The 16,457-nt window shown below is 36.0% G+C and overlaps 1 protein-coding gene across 1 annotated transcript in view; it reads right to left on the reverse strand.

Moving 5' to 3' along the window:
- The window catches only part of SLC9C1 (solute carrier family 9 member C1), a 68,187-nt gene that overhangs the window by 30,904 nt on the left and 20,826 nt on the right, over nucleotides 1-16,457 (reverse strand). The window contains exons 8-12 of the mRNA XM_016200101.2: nucleotides 12,655-12,829; nucleotides 7,639-7,720; nucleotides 5,605-5,771; nucleotides 4,802-4,927; nucleotides 2,039-2,133 (exon numbers count right to left, since the gene is read on the reverse strand). Of these exons, the coding sequence (XP_016055587.2) occupies nucleotides 2,039-2,133; nucleotides 4,802-4,927; nucleotides 5,605-5,771; nucleotides 7,639-7,720; nucleotides 12,655-12,829 (645 nt within the window). The remainder of the gene's footprint in view (nucleotides 1-2,038; nucleotides 2,134-4,801; nucleotides 4,928-5,604; nucleotides 5,772-7,638; nucleotides 7,721-12,654; nucleotides 12,830-16,457) is intronic.

The raw sequence follows: 16,457 nt of genomic DNA on the forward strand, positions 1-16,457 counted from the left end.
CTAAAATTCTGTAATATCAGTAAGTGTGTGATATGTTACAGTCCAAATGACTAAGTAATTCAGGCTCCTGCATTCCTATTTTATATCAATATGTTTACTGTTTAGACCTATATTAAGAAGAGTATGATTTTTTTGAACTGGATATTAAGATGGCTTAGCTTTGAATCCAAGCTCTGTAATTTATTAGTCAAATGACCTTGGATACATTATTTAATCTCTCTGTGCCTCACATTCCTCATCTGCAAAATGAAGGTAATAATGATAGCACTTATCTGATAGGATTTTTAGACATAAAATTGGTAATATATGTTAAATGTTTAAGACTATATCTGACACAGGACTAAATAAATAAAAGCTCTCAGTACTCCTTTTTAAACCTGACACTCTTTCTCTCCTTAGATTTTTTTTTCTTGCCACAGGATATCCCAACACATGGGGCTGCTGATAGGAACCATCAGTAAATGGCAAAATCAACTCCAAGGCAGCCCAGCAAAGGAGCAAGTACTCAGTACAAGTGTAATTAATAGAACGTTCTCTGGGGCTTGGAACACCATTTCACTAGTCTTGATATTCCCCACAGTGCCTGGCATATAGTTTTGTGCATATTAATATTCAATATTTATCACTTACATGTATGAATAAACATGTAATATAGTCAATATTTATCACTTAAATGTATGAATAAACATGTAATATATTCTGAAATTTGCCTTCGTTGTCCACTGTGAGTGTTTTCAACTCTTTACTCCCCTCCTCTCACTGTTGACCTCCCCCTTGTGTCCATTTATTCACAGGCATGTGCTGCTGCTGCCTTCTTGGAGAATTTAAGCAAGAAAAGTCAAGGCAGTGGGCTGAACTGCTCTACTGTTTTTCTGTTTGTTTGCTTGTTTTGTCTTGTTTTTACATTAATTTTTCCTGGACAATGGAGTGATAATGCTTTCAGCATGTCATTAATTCATTCTTCAAAGTACACATCATATTGTTTTAAATTGATCCCATTTGCCCAGCCCTCTTCTCAAACTACCCTAATACAAACTCAGGTCTCCTAAGCATTCGAAAGGCTTGGAGCAAGAGGTGGAGAGCCTTCTACTATATATGAAATATTTAAATATTATTAACCAAGAAACCAAAATTTTAAATAAGATATTTTATCTCCCTGTCTTGACAAATATAAGGTCATAATTATTTGCATGGCTAGGCTTGAAATTAAAACTCATAGACTCTCTGAAAATCTGTTCTTGAACTCTAACGAGAACATGCTCCAGTGTCTGGCATCTTCTCTCCCCACACACGGCTTTCTCTCTCACTGTACCCCAAGCTGGGACATGTGAGCGGACACCAGGCTGACACACCTCTTAGGTTTGTACACATCATCTTGTAAGATGATGGTCCACGGGACAAGGTCCCAGAAGGTCCCACATATGAACTTAGGATCACTTGAGCAGGGAATGTTGGGATCCTTAGTATCAGGAGTGTAGACCAGAATAAGAAGCTATGTCTGGCATTGTAGCCTTCATCCTACCATGGGGATAATCTGAGGATAACCCTTAAAACCCTGACTTTGAGGAGCTCACTGCTTAGCCTGGAAACTTACTTCTGAAGAACTCATTGCAAGTGCATGCTGAGTATTCAGAGAGGAGGCGTTGTGGCAAGATGTGCCCTTAGGGATCAAGGAAGTCTTTGACCTAGTGAGGTATTTGAGTGGTCCAAAACCAACCAACCAACCAAACAAACAAACAAACAAACAAAACCCCGACAAACAAAAAAAGCAGTTTACTACAACTTAGGGTTGGGGGAGCAAAAGGAGAAAAGGCAGGGCATCTCAGTCAGAGGAGCAGCTTCTGAGCGAGGACAGCAAGCCAGGGAAACTGAGTGTAGGAGATCTGGCCTGATCGTGGGGTATAGAGCGGACAGTGGCTTGCACACAGAATACTGGGTGATCCCAAATTACCCGACAAAAGCAACACCACGAACTTGCACGATTTCCTACATGCCGTGGTTTAGGAGGGTGGAAATTTTCTCTTGAAGAGGTACTTACTCTCCCTTCTCACTGAAGCTTCCTGCTGCACCTACCAGCATCTGGACAGCACTCTGGGACAGAGTCTCATTTCTGTATTGTCTCTGATAGCTTGCCTAAAAGAAACATTAAGTCAAATCCTTATACAGCGTGAATAACAATGGCAATTTATTTATTCCCTTTAATGGAAAAACAATCTGTGAGAAAGAAGTCAAAATCTCCAAATAATCTAGTATCTTTATAAAAAGAATCTGTCTACAGAGTCCAGACCATAAGATCAGTGTAGAAGATAGGCCTGAGCTATGGGTGGAATCCAACTGGTTCTGTAGGGAACTAGGATCCTGCTACATATTAATTACATTTTCCAAAATCTGTGGAGTTCTGTGGCCAAATAAGTATGGGAACATACTGCAAGCTGTATTCCCATCTTAAAAGTTTGTAATGGATATTAGAATATTAAAAGCTCTGAGGAATTCTACAGTGAAGGATCCTGATTTACATTTTTAAGTCCATTTTCCTGAATATTTTCACAACAGAAGTCTGTTGTCTCCAGTCTATTATTAGCATTAAATGAACTGTTACTGTTCTGCAGATCATAGTCATTCATTTATTCATCCCATGTATTGAAAGCCCCTTCTGCTTCAGGTTCATGCTGGGAAAACCACTGTCTGACACTGCCTACGGCCACAGTGTGCTGAACACTGTTGAAAATCACTGTGTAGACCAACTTCCAAAAGTGGAATGTATGCTATAACTAAAAATTCCTAGGTTCCATCGAAGACATTCTACTTGCACAATCATTTATGGATATTAAAACATGGTTTTGATCCTAGTGGATACTAGGAATAGATATAACTGAATTTGAAGATGAGAAAATTCAATAGCATAGCATTTTTCTCCCCAAACTTAATTAAAATACTTATAAAATAATGTGACATTTAAATATGTTCCTTATTCTCTAAGATAAGCACTGTAGCTTATGGGAAAATAAGGAAGCTGAAAATGATAATGGAACTCATGAAAGCAATACAAATGATAAAGCAGTTAGTTACTAGAAAAATGTTCATTCTTAAGTCATCATTCACACCAAAATGTAAGAAGAATTTAGAGAATGGTTGATTCCTAAAAAAATCATTTATTGAACTCTCTACTATACTATTGAATTAACTGATCTATATATGTTTTATATAAACTTATTTAATTCTTGCAACAAGTTTGTGAGGAAGGTATTCTAATCTGTATTTTATGGATGAGAAAGCTGAGGCCCAGGGAGTTAAGCAGTTTTGCCAAGATCACATTAGCAACTCCGTGTCTTCTGCTTCTCCTATGCCATGTGTTGTCATGCTGTGTTTCTAACGAACAATAGTAGAGAAGATATTGCCCCAGTTAACAAGGGCTGTCTGAGATTTAAATAGACATTCCCAAAGCTTTGAACACTTTAGACTGATAAATATTATGGTTAAGAGCAGTGAACATTAGACTTGAGACTGCAAGAACCAAATCAACAAACTGAGATAAACATGAAAATACGTCTAGAAGGAAGGACCAAAAAGACATGAGGTGAGATGAAAATCTAGAGTAGAGAGACCCAACCTACTTTGGAAATACCAGGTCTCCTGATTAAGAACCACACATAGAAAAAAAATTAACAAAGATATAATACCAGAAAGCAAACATTTTAAGACAAGGAATCAAGAAGGTACATGCAGTGTATATTGCAAAAACACAGGATATTACAGGTGGAAAGAATCTAAGAGGTTGTTCAGTTAGCCTAAGTTTACTCTTTTACAGACAGGGAAGATAAAGACTGAAAAGAGTAGGTCCTGAGTCACACATCATATTAACAATGAAAGCAAGACTCAAAATGGAGTCTCCTGCATGGTTTTAAGGGTTCTTGAATAGTATACTTTCCTGAAATAAATTAAAAATCTGGAAGTGACTCAAAGACATGATCTCATGAAATCTGCTGGTGAAACACAGCACCATAAGGGCATAAGTTCATCCTTCATGGCACTGCCTCAGTTGCTTAAAGAAATTATTTAGGTCTTTGGAAAAGCTGCCTTTGAGACTCAACTTGTCTGTCAGGATTGCTGCTGGAGAGAGAACAGTCATATCCGATAGACCTTTTATTTCCGAAGTTAGACTGAGCAAGTAGAATGCTTAGAAGCCTATATGGCTGGAATAGCTGAGAAACACATGACAGTTCCGTATGCAACGGGGAAGGCCCAACAGGAACATTGCAAGAGGATGAGTCATGGCAACTGGTCGATATGATATTCTGCCCTGGATAAAAAATGGTAACTAGGCTATTAGCAGTTTCCCACAGAGTCCTTTATTCTGCCGTGTTACATAATTTCTCTAATTTTTACCCAAGACTTTATATAAAAACATTCTACACTATGCTTTGCAGTTATTAGTGAACTTGGTGGCATCCTTTTATGAGAACTGGCTTGGACCCAGAAATAGGTAGTGTCTTGGAACTGGCTGCATAACACATCTGAAGGTTGATTTCAGCTGTGTTTCCTGCCATCAGGACCTGTGAAATTCCCACTTCCTCATAATAAAACACTTTTTACTTAAGCTAATTTAAGTGGATTTTTTTCTCTCTCTTACTTTTTGCAGTCAAGCAGATTTCTAAGGCAATGCCAAACTTCCCTTTGCCTTTGTAAACGATCTGTTAAGCTATACAAGTGAGCATAGTCAAAATATCTTCCACAAGGGAGAAAGTTTTCAGTACAATGTTAGGTCAAAAATAATTTTAAAAGTGTATGATAAAGTACTAACTATTTGTGCTGACAGAAGACGCCTGTTGGCCAGTTCCATAGCTTCAATGTTAAGGGTCTCATCTATTTCCTTGTTACAGTTTGGACAGATCACCTTTTGATGTTCTGTTGTTTCTCCTTGGCTCAGCTAAGTAAAAATAAATAAATAATAAATTAATTAATTAATTAAATAAAAAATAATACATGAATATTAACATATTGTTTAGCATAAGCCTCTAGCAATTCATGTGCCAGTTTGGTTTGAAAAATTATAGAAAGTTTGCTAGATACAGAAAAATGTTCAGGTGAGTTTCCTCATTACTTGCACAGCTATCTAGAACATAAAATGATTGCCAGTTGCAGGGGGGAAGGAGTTGTAGCATATCTTTATCTTTACTTGGCCTTGTTAACAGTTTGTAAAAGCTACCACATACATAATCACACTTTAAACCAGTGGTTCTGAAAGTATGTTTCCCCAGTAGCAACAGCATCACCTGGGAATTGTTAGAAATGAACATTCTCAGATTCCTCCACACACCTACTGAATCAGAAACTCTGGAGAATGGGGCATCACTGCTCCTTCTTTTGAATTTACAGCATATATTTTGTATGTACTCAAAGAGGTTGTCACTTCTTCTTTGCCCTACAGTGGTCACAAAATTCCTTAAGATCCCCTCCTTACTATTGTGGTAAATAGTTACCAATACAATGTCTCTGTCAATTATAGGTATTAAAAATTGTGAATTAATATTTATACCATTTATACTTATTTAAGGACAATAATACCTACTTTGAAGGGATAAATAAAAGATATTACTTGCTTACTGCATATGGGTTTTGAAATACAATTGCTTTCTCAACCATGTTCCAATCTGCATTAGCAAGATCTTTGTCAAATTTGAGTGCGGAGGCTGTAGATTTGGTTGTCTCTTGAAAATGTTGAAATGTATAATAAAGTGACTTATATTTTGTTGATGTGATGTCATGCAGACCTTAGATACAAAGGGCACATTTTATCAATAGTAGAAACATCACCATTTTTATCTAACTTATAAAGCTTCCTTTTGTTCTTACTTCATGTACTAAGTAACTTTTTTAATAAAGACTCAACATAAATTGTTTAATAATAGGAACACTATCAATTTCAAAATTTTCTACTTTCATACTCCTCATAATAGCTAATATTTACTGAGGGCTTCCCATATGCTGAGAAGCGCATCTCAGCACTTTGCACGTATTAAGTTTGGTGATCATCTTGATCACCTTTTGAGCTGAGCCCCTTTTCCCAGTTTGATAGATGAGGAGACAGAGGATTAAACGCGTAGACCAAGTAAAGCAAATTGCCTTTCTCCAAGTCGGCAGGCCTCATCCAGTTTGTTGGAGGCCTGAATAGAACAAAAGGCTGAGCAAAATAAAATACACTCTCTCGGACGGATGGTCTTCAAGATGGGTCATCGATCCTCTCCTGCCTCCAGATTTGGACTGGAATTTACACCATTGTCTTTCCTGGCTCCCAGGCCTTTGAATTGCATACCCATCTTCTATGCCTATACATGCTGTACACATATAGGTACATATATATATAAGGTATGCACATATACAGAGTACATGTACATATATGTCCTACCTATATTTAAGATCACATATATGATATGTATGATATATATTTATTCCCATATATATCTCCAAATCTCATTAAGGTTTGAAGGAAGGACTCTTACTATCAGACACAAATTCCCTTTTTTTGAGCCATAGAATCTTGTTTGGAAAGCAATAATGTTTCATGAGCAAATGTTCACTGCTCTCAGTGCAAGTAAACAGATGCTCCACAGTAAGAATTTTAGGTTTATTTAGCTACTAAGTAGAACTTCTAATACTCTTTGAAAAACCTTACTTTTTTAATCTGTTTTTCCCATTTTACTATGTGAAGGCCCACAGAATTAAAAAAAAAAAAAAGAGAGAGAGAAAGGAAAAAGATATTGTTGCAAATATGAGGGAGGGAAATTGGGTAATATACTATTATCCAGAAAGATGAAATTTCAGGTTGATAAAATATGCCATTAGAGTGAAAGCTCCATGTGTAATAAAAAGGGTAATGGAGCAGCTAAGAATATAATGGATTAAAAGCATCAAGGCAATGTGTTCCTAGTTCTTAACTGCCGTCACCTAGTCGTGTGTGGCATTGGGCAAGGACTTTGAACTCTCTAAATCTCATTTTCTCAATTGTTAAAAAAGTAGGGGATTAAAATAGACACATTACGTTATGCAAACATCCTCCTGAAACTGCCTTTCCTGCTTCTCTCCTTATCACTCACCTCCCCAAATTAGTTATCTACAGAACTAGGGTGGTCTTTTTAAGGCCTTAGTCATATACTAATTACACATATAGCTTCTTCAGTAATCTACCACCTGTTGTGTTTTATAATTTATTTATATGTGATTTGTTTACTTTGATGCACACATAACCCTGATATTACCTTATTTGACTTTTTTACTGACTACTTATCTCCAATGTAAGCTCTATCAACTCAGAAATCTGATTGGTTTTCATAAGGTATCACTGTCAGTTAAAATGGTGCCTGACATATAGGAGGCTCTTAATAAAATTTGTCAAATAATTGAATAAACTTACTGTATTATGTTACTTAAGCTGGACTAATGTAAATAAGTTTTTTTGTTTTTTTAAATAAACAAGCTTATTGGCCTAAGCCTTTCATATGACTTTACATAGAGATCCAATTTCCTCTTCAATTAGACATTGTCGATTTGCTTATATAGCTTCTTCCTTCATTTTTACCAATTCTTTAGCATATTTAAAATACTTCTCTCTTCACTCAGAATAGTAATTGGTAGGCTTACCTAGTTTACTAACTACCATCGGCAAAACAACTCTATTGACAACCAGGGTAATGAGGCATACTGACACTGCATGAAATAATACCTAGAATTGAAAAAAACACAAATTACTGATGACAATTTCATATAATATCTTTTATATTTACTAATGTAAATTAAGCTAGGCTGTACTAGGCAGTGATATGTTTGCTCCACCTCCTACTTTGTGTCTCTGTCATCCCTTCATTATCATCAAGGAAGAGCAATTAATGTTTTTGGTGCCATTTGTTTTCTGTCTCTTATATCCCAAGTTGGTCTCCACAGACGAGTGGAGCAACACTTTTCAATCTGAGACTATACACTTCTGTTGATTTATGGAATTCTGACTTCCAGAATTTTTGTTAAACCCCTAGCCAGTTCTCTGTTCTTTGGTCACAGATAGAAGGGACAGAGCATGAAACCACGCCAGTGACCCTTCCCAATCAATCCCTACCCCATGAGAGGCGACTACTGTTCTAATTTCTGTCTATAGATAAAAACTGCCAATTTAAAAACCTTCATATAAATCGAATATTAGGTTTCTTATTATAGTTTCAATTTGTATTTTCCTGGAGTAATGTAATGTTGTTGAGCATTTTAAATGTGCTTCGTAGTACACATATTTGTCTTTAATCTTCTTACCAGGCTCTTCTATAGAGTGAAACGTTTTTATTTTTATAAAGAATAATTTATTTTGTGGATTGTGCTCTTGGTGTTAAATCTAAGAACTCTGCCCAATGCTACATTTCACAGATTTTATTCCAAGATTTAAAAAAAAATTAGCAGTTTTACATTTTATATTTAATTCCATAATCCATTTTGAATTAATTTTTGGGAAAGATGTGAGACTTAGGTCAATGCTAATTTTTTTGCCTATGAATGTCAAATTCTTCAGCATCATTTGTTAATAAGACTATTCATTTTCTACTAATAGCATTTGTACCTTTATCAAAAATCAGTTGAGAATATTTGTTTGAATGTATTTCTAGGTTCTTTATTCTGTTCCATGTGTTTTTCTCTCTGCCAATGGTGCATATATGGTTTTAGATGCAATTTTATATGCAATTAGGTTTTTATCCAAAATGTGTCCAAAAATATTGGTTTAACATTCAAAAAACCATATGCATGTATATCTGCCAATATAGTCTCCATTACTATAAATGTAATAATGTCTTAAAATTAGGTATACTGACTCCTTCCACTTTATTCTTCTTTTCCAAAATTGTTTTTGTTATTTTAATTCTCTTGCCTTTTATTTTCTTGAACAATTATACATGAGATTCTATCTTTAATTTGTTTCCTTGAATCAATTGCTAGTATATAGAAATGCATTTGATTTTTTTATACTTATATTCTGAGACCTTGATTAACTCATTCATTAGTTCTTCTGGTTTTTTTAAATCCTTGGGATTTTCTATATAGATAATCATACCATCTGCAAATAGAGATAGTTTAAATTTCTTTTCAATATTCAATGCATATTTTCTTTGCTTGTCTTATGGTGCAGGCTACAACTTCCATCATGATATTCAATAAGAGCAGTAAGAGTAGACATTCTTGCACTGTTCTCAATATTAGGAAGAAAGCAGTCTTTTATTATTAATTATAATAATATCTATAGATTTTTTGTAGCTGTTCTTTATGGACAGTAGGAAGTTCCATTTTATTTCTATTTTGAGAGAGATTTTATTATAAATGGATATTGAATTTTGTTAAATGCTTTTTCTACATCAATGATACTATTCTGTAAATGCCAACTACATCCTATTGGTTGATGGTGTTTGTTCATTTCCTCCATATCCTTGCTGGTTGTTGCTCTATAATTTTCTGTTTTATAATTTGTTGAAAAAAATTACAGGGAGGAGTGTTAAAGTCTCCAGATAAAATTTGCCTATTTCTCCTTTTAGTTCTTAGTTTTTGCTTCACACAATTTCCTAGTCTTGTTTGGAACATATTAATTTAAGATTGCTTATTTTTGTCCTTCTGCAGTTCAATCCACTGTTAAGCACATAAAGGAAATTCTTCATTTCAGGTATTATATTTTTCAATTATGGAATTTCTCTTTGGTTCTTTTGATTTCTTTTTTTTTCCACAGAAGTATTCCATGTCTTCATTTCTTATGTCCATCTTTTTTTTCTCTCTTTAACTTTTTGAATGTATGCTTAATAGTGCTGCTGGTTGCAACATCTGTGACATCTCTGGGTCTGTTTCAATTGAATAATTTTCTCTCAAATTATAAGTCACATTCTCCTGCTTCTTCACATGTATAGCAATATTTGATTTTAAGTTGGACATTATGGAGTCTACATTCTTGAGAGTCTTGATTGCTGTCTTCCCTTAAAGAGTGTTAAGTTTTATTGTGTCAGTCAGTTAATGTACTGGCAGATCACATTATCCTGCTGAGGCATGGTTTTGGTCTTTCTTCGACTGAGTGTAGAGTAAACTTTACTGTAGGGTGTAATTCTCATTTCTGAGGCATGGTCTTTCTGGGGTCATGACAACACGTGTGGTGTTCATGACGTTTATACTGTACCTAGTCGGAACTCTAGCATCTGTCAGTTCTGTGTGGCCTCCAGAATGTCCAAAGCTCCCTAGTGGGTCTTTTCTGCCAGTCCTTTTCTAATTCTCTGCTTGCATGGGTTAGTTTTGGACTAATGACCCAAGGGAATCCCCGTGCAGATTTCTGGAGCTCTTTCTCTTTATACTTCTTCCCTCCTTGACCTTCTGCCCCACAAATTCAAGCTGCTTCAGCAGCCCTAACTCTATTTTTTATGCTCAGTGAGACTACTGTTCTCTGTTTGGCCTCCACATCTTTGGGCCAACATTTGGAAGAAAGCCAGAGTGAATGTGAACTCACCTAATGTGTCTATCTTTCTTTCAAGGATCTAACCATGCAATGTCCTTGTCCAATAACTAAAATCAGTTGCTTTATATATTTTAACCAATTCTATAGTTATTAACTGTGGGAAGTAAGTCTGATATCCACTATTCATCATGGCCAGGGCTGGAATTCCACAGACATTTGTATTTTTTTAAAAGTTCCTGAAGCATTCTAAAGTGCTTTCAAGGTTGAGGGCCACTGAGTTAGTTAAGTATAGTTTAATAGTAGTAAGAGCTAACATTTACAGAGCAAGCCTATCAAACAATATATCAGGCTTATTTAATCCTCACAATTCTATGAACTAAACACCAATATGGTCCAATTATACAGATGGGAAACTGAGGCACTGTAGCTTACCCAAGATCATATAACTAGTGAGTAGCAGAGACAGGATTAAGTTAATATTTTTAACTTTTTACTGTAGTGCCTCTTCACGAGTATTAATAAGTTAGCTGTAGGGTTCAGCCAAATTAAAGTAAAGAAGGAGTGTTACTTTCTTCTCACCCAGTTACTACTAGTGAGGACATTTCATTAAATGATTTTATTTACTAAGGTTTTATTTTAAAGAAGGTCAACATGGCATCGTCGTCATCATCATCATCAAAGCTCATATTTATTGTACATTTACTATATGTCAAACAATATATTATGCATTTAATGTGTATTTTCAGTTTCTCATAATAACCGTTTGAGACAGTGGTGTGCTAGAGCTGACTCTTACCAGTTCATGAGAGCTGATCATTACATTTTCAGGAAGTTTATGAGCTGATTGATATGCTGTTGGTGAGAATGATCACACCACAGAAACTGGCAATTTCTACACATTAGAGCCCTCCTCCCCTGAGAATGTCACTTGCTGAACAATCACTAGCAAACCATTGGTATTATTATTAAGTCTATTTTAGAATGAAGAAACTAACATATGGGATGGGAGTGAGGGTTAAATAACTGGCTGATGGCCACACAGCAAATAGCAGCCAATTAAAAATGTCAGAACATAGATTTGTGTGCAGTGTACACCATTATACTGGTCAGAATATATGGTAATGACACTAACCTTTTTTTAAATTTATATTTATTGTTGAAAATATTACAGATATCCCCCTTCCCCCCTCCACGCTACTGACCTAATCTTGATTACTCAGGCAGGTTGAGATATGTTAAAAAGAAAGGCCATATAATATTAGATAATTTTGGTTTTAAAAGCAGTGTTTGAATATTTAGTTTTTTAATGTTTGGACTATTATTTAATTAGACACAAAATAATTTCCTTGCCTTTATTCCCTTTAAACTTGGAATTTATGTCAAAAACCACAGTGGAAGTAATAGATGCATTGTGATGTCTGAATAAAAAATTTCTTATAGAGATCTTACCTTGAGATGAGGTAGAAGGAGAGTCATGCCCATTTTGTTCTGTTGGGGAAAGTTTGGGGGTTCTATCTGGGACATAACTTCACTTGACAATGCAATGTTTTGGTTCCACCCAAGGGGGTTTTGCTCAGTGGTTAGAGCATCGGCCTGCAGACTGAAGGGTCTCAGGTTCAATTCCAGTCAAGGTGCCTACCTCAGCTGCAGGCTCGATGACTGGCCCTGGTGCGGGCCTGTGCAGGAGGTAACCAATCGATGTGTCTCACATCGATGTTTCTCTCTCTCTCCTTTCCACTCTGAAAAACAATGGAAAAAAATGTCCTCTGGTGAAGATGAAAAAAAAAATGTTTTGGTTCCTAGCATCACTAAATGTAGACTCATAAAGTTGCAGAAGGCAATAGAGCCAATCATAACTAGGTTTCTGTTTTTCTTGAGTGGGTATTAGAAGTAAAAAAAACATTTACTGAGTGCATGCTCTTTACCAGATACTATTTTAAATGATTTATACGTTTTAATTCCTTCAATCTTCATAATAAACTATCTTTAGGAGTGTGAGGAAGGGATTTAAGGATCCCTAAGCTAGAGTAGGGAAGAGGAAAGTTGCCAGTTGTTCTTGCTCTGTCCCATCTTGCCATCATAGTTAAATCACTCCCACAGGCCAAGTGGGGTTGAGCTACCCCACTACAAACGCATATTTTAGTACACAGCAACAGTTTTGATTAAGTAAACAAATAAAAAATACATTTCTTTACTTGCGATTTTTCCCTCTCAGTTCCAACAGAAAGGTCAGAGTAGGCGAGCAGAAGGGCCATGCTTACATTAGGCACCCCTCTCATTTCACTCGAGACCATTATGAATGCCCAGCGCCAGCTGAACCCATCACCAAGTCGAGACAAAAGAGGGCTCAATAATAGAAAGACCAGAAGTCTGAAAGACAAAACAAATTTTGAAAAGTTATTCTCATCATAGAAACTTCTTTCCATTCCATCCTACTCTCTTCCTTCCCATCCGTCCCCCGTGGCTCTTTCCCGGGCTGCTGGCATAGCATCAAAGGCAGGCAGACGGGCACTGCCCAGAGAGGCATGCCAGGAGGACGGCATTCAGCTTCTGTTTTGCCCTGTTGGGGGAATAGGAGGAGAATTCCCCATCACCTTTGAGTGGTGCTTTTTTCAGGCAGAAAAGGAAAGTTAGAGATATTTTGTAGATGTATGTTCTCTGTCCTAGGGCCCCAAAGAGAAAAAAGAGCAAATGAAAGCATAAGAAAGAAGGAAGAGTTCTCTCTCTTTCTGTGTAGGCTTATATCTCGCTGAATCTGCATAATATCGGTCAACTGTTTCTATTTCTTCCAGTTACATATCATTCCTGTATTTCATACTAATTGTATCTGATCATTTGGGACTGATTTTCATTTACTTGGCACTAGCCAACTTGATGTAGACTCCCAACTGATTTTCCCCGACGCAAGTAGAATGCTAGCAGTTTGGGTGATGGGGGTGCAAGAGCTCTGAGACTCCGGGGACCGCATTGTTTTCCTCCCTCTGCCGTCTCTTTTCCACCTACACAGGCAGGCTCTCTTCTGCCTCCTCGCACTGGAAAGGGACTACAAAAATTATTTGTCCCTTGTAAAAGGACATTTACAAAGAGGGCTTCCTTATGATTTTAAAAACCTATTTCCAACTATGATTAGTAAGAAATTATTTCTTACGCAATATTAAACAAAGTAAGAAAATTAAAAAAAAATTTTTGATGGGCATTTAACTTCATGAGCCCTCAGAAAAAGAAAATCCACTGGATGAAATGAACCAAATGTTAATAGTGGTTGCCTCTAGGTTGTAAGATTATAAAAAAAAATTTTTTCTTATCTTCGAAAATGTTACAGAGGTCTAACATTGCTTTGAAATGCAGTTAAAAATTGAAAACAAACAAACAAAACACCTAAGCACTAATTTACTGATAATTCCTTGGAAAGTTTAAGAATCAAATTTTCATTCTAAGGGATGAAACATTTTTATTATTTAAAAGAATATCTTCAGGCTTATTCAGTGTCTTATTAATAGAAAACGTTAAATGATGTTCTTACCTTAAAACAGTAAGTGTGAAGTAGATATTTAATGAATAGTATATATCAGAAAATGATATATATAAATACGTATGTGCAGGAATTAGAAGTCCAATGAAAGTAAACACCATAAGAAAAGAAATAAATGCTAGACAATTCCAGAATCTGCATTTTCAGAAAGAAATTAAATATAGTTAATTACAGTTAATTAACATATTTATTGCAAGGCTCATCTACGAGTGAGGTATTGTGTTGGGCATTATCAAGAAAGTAAAGATCGATAAAGTATTTACCAACACTCACTGGGCTTATAATTTAAAGGTGCACTAAGGCAAGTAAATAAACAATTCTAAAGCAATTTTAACCAGTTTACATTTTTTCATGTAAATTAGCATCTATCTTTTGGGATTGACTTTGAAAGACTTGTTTAGGTTATAGTCACCCCACTTTGACGGAGCTCCTTCAGACATCACGATTCACACAGCTAAAAATACTGACTGTGAAGTCCTTGTGTCAATAGGAAGAACTAAACTATTGATCCCGAAAGGGAACACTGAACTGCTGGTCTGATTTACATGGGGAGAGAATGAAGCCTTTGCCTAAAATCCAAGCAGCACTGAGATGTGAATGAATCTTTTATTCCCACAAATGCCGTTCCTAGATTCTCCTTTTGCGGTTCGTGAGCATGTGTTTATTCAAGTGCTCCAGAGCCCAGGAAAACTGTCATTGCCCAAACTGTGCCCTCATCAGCTGCATGCAAAACAGAAAGCACTCTGAAACCCAGCACGGCTGCTTGGACCGTGGGAGGCTCTCTGAAAATGACTTCTTGTTGCCTTTCTGTATATTTCATGTCTTTAGTGTCAACTATTATAACAAAATTAATTGAAAAGATTAAAAAGGTACAAGAATGCAGTTTTATGAGAGGAAGTTGGCTTGGTTTTACCCATATGTTTTCAGGCTCTGTTCCTAAAGCCCTTTAAAGATCATTTTTGTCTCTTCGCCAGGAATACTGCTTTTGCTTAAAAACAAATTTAATGCTAAAAATAAACCTTTCTCTGTTGCATTAGTAAGAAATCTCTGTGTCTGAACTATATCTAAGAGGTAAAAATACCTAGGCATTATTAGAGAAAAATCTAATATAAAACCTTCTAGCTTAGGAAATATTAAGGCAAATGATTAAAAATATTTTTTCTATGACTAAATTTAGGCTTATTATTTTATGTTGAGAGCTATCATCCCTTTCTTGTACATGTGTTGGCCATACCTTAAATTCTGTTATCTTCTGGATTTAAATATTGCATCCAACATTAATTTGGAGGGAAACACACTAAGATATATTTTATGACAATGGTGTAATGTTTCTGTTTTTTAATTCTTTTTTGGACTTCCCTATCAAAAGAAAATCCAATTTTGCACCATAAACATATGCACCCCCCAAAAAATTTCTCAAAGCATTAGATCTACCTACCCATACAATTAAGGAAATCACTTGTAAACATTGAATGGGGTAATTCAGTCAAGGGAGTGGTGAATGTGAATCACTATCATACTTTTTTAAAAATTTTTATTTTTAATATATCTTTATTCATTTCAGAAAGAGGAAGAGAGAGGGAGAGGAAGAGATAGAAACATCAAGGATGAGAGAATTGTCATTGACCGGTTGCCTCCTGCATGGCCCCTGCTGGGGACTGAGCCCACAACCTGGGCATGTGCCCTGACCGGGAATCGAACTGCGGTCTCCTGGATCCTAGATCTATGCTCAACCACTGAGCTATGCCCGGCCCGGCAATCACTGTCATACTTTACTACTCATTTAATGATCATATAATTTAAAAATTAACCTTAATATTATGGAAAAAAGACATCAAATACTAAAAGTCTTGTTAATTAGCATAAGATGTAATCAAACCAATGAAGCCATAAATATTGAGAAGTTGTCAAGACCTTTCATTTGTGGTAGAAATTAATGAGATAAACCCGGTGAGGAGGAAACCAGATTTTTTAAGGAATCAGTCTCCATCAAATTCATAGTGGTGTGAACCAAGCAACCACGGTCCAAACCCATCTAATAGATGTGTGCATGTGTGTGTGTGTGTGCGCGCGTGTGCGTGCAATAAGTCAAGCACACCCAAAAAAGAGCTTCTAAATATTTTTTAAAAGTCCTTTTCTTTCATTTGGTGATCTTGAGTTATACTAATAAAGCTAGATCTTTTATTGTAGCAAAGAATCACAACTTTGTCTGTATGTAAGTTTTATCTGGGGAGAGTTTTTAAAAATCAGAAGTGCTATGCTCTCACCCTCATAGATTTTGACTATTGATCCAGGCACCGGTGTTATTTTTATTGCCCGATGTTGCACAGCCACTAGCCTAGATGAATGATAAGAACTTGTGGACTGGACATTTTAGGCATGTCAATCTGCTTGGAATAAAAGATTATACAGGATGGAAAAAAGTAGTTCCTACTTGGAGAATTTCATTCTAACAAGGTGATGTAT

Source organism: Miniopterus natalensis, chromosome 6 (genome assembly GCF_054644295.1).
Source record: "Miniopterus natalensis isolate mMinNat1 chromosome 6, mMinNat1.hap1, whole genome shotgun sequence".
NCBI lineage: Eukaryota > Metazoa > Chordata > Mammalia > Chiroptera > Miniopteridae > Miniopterus > Miniopterus natalensis.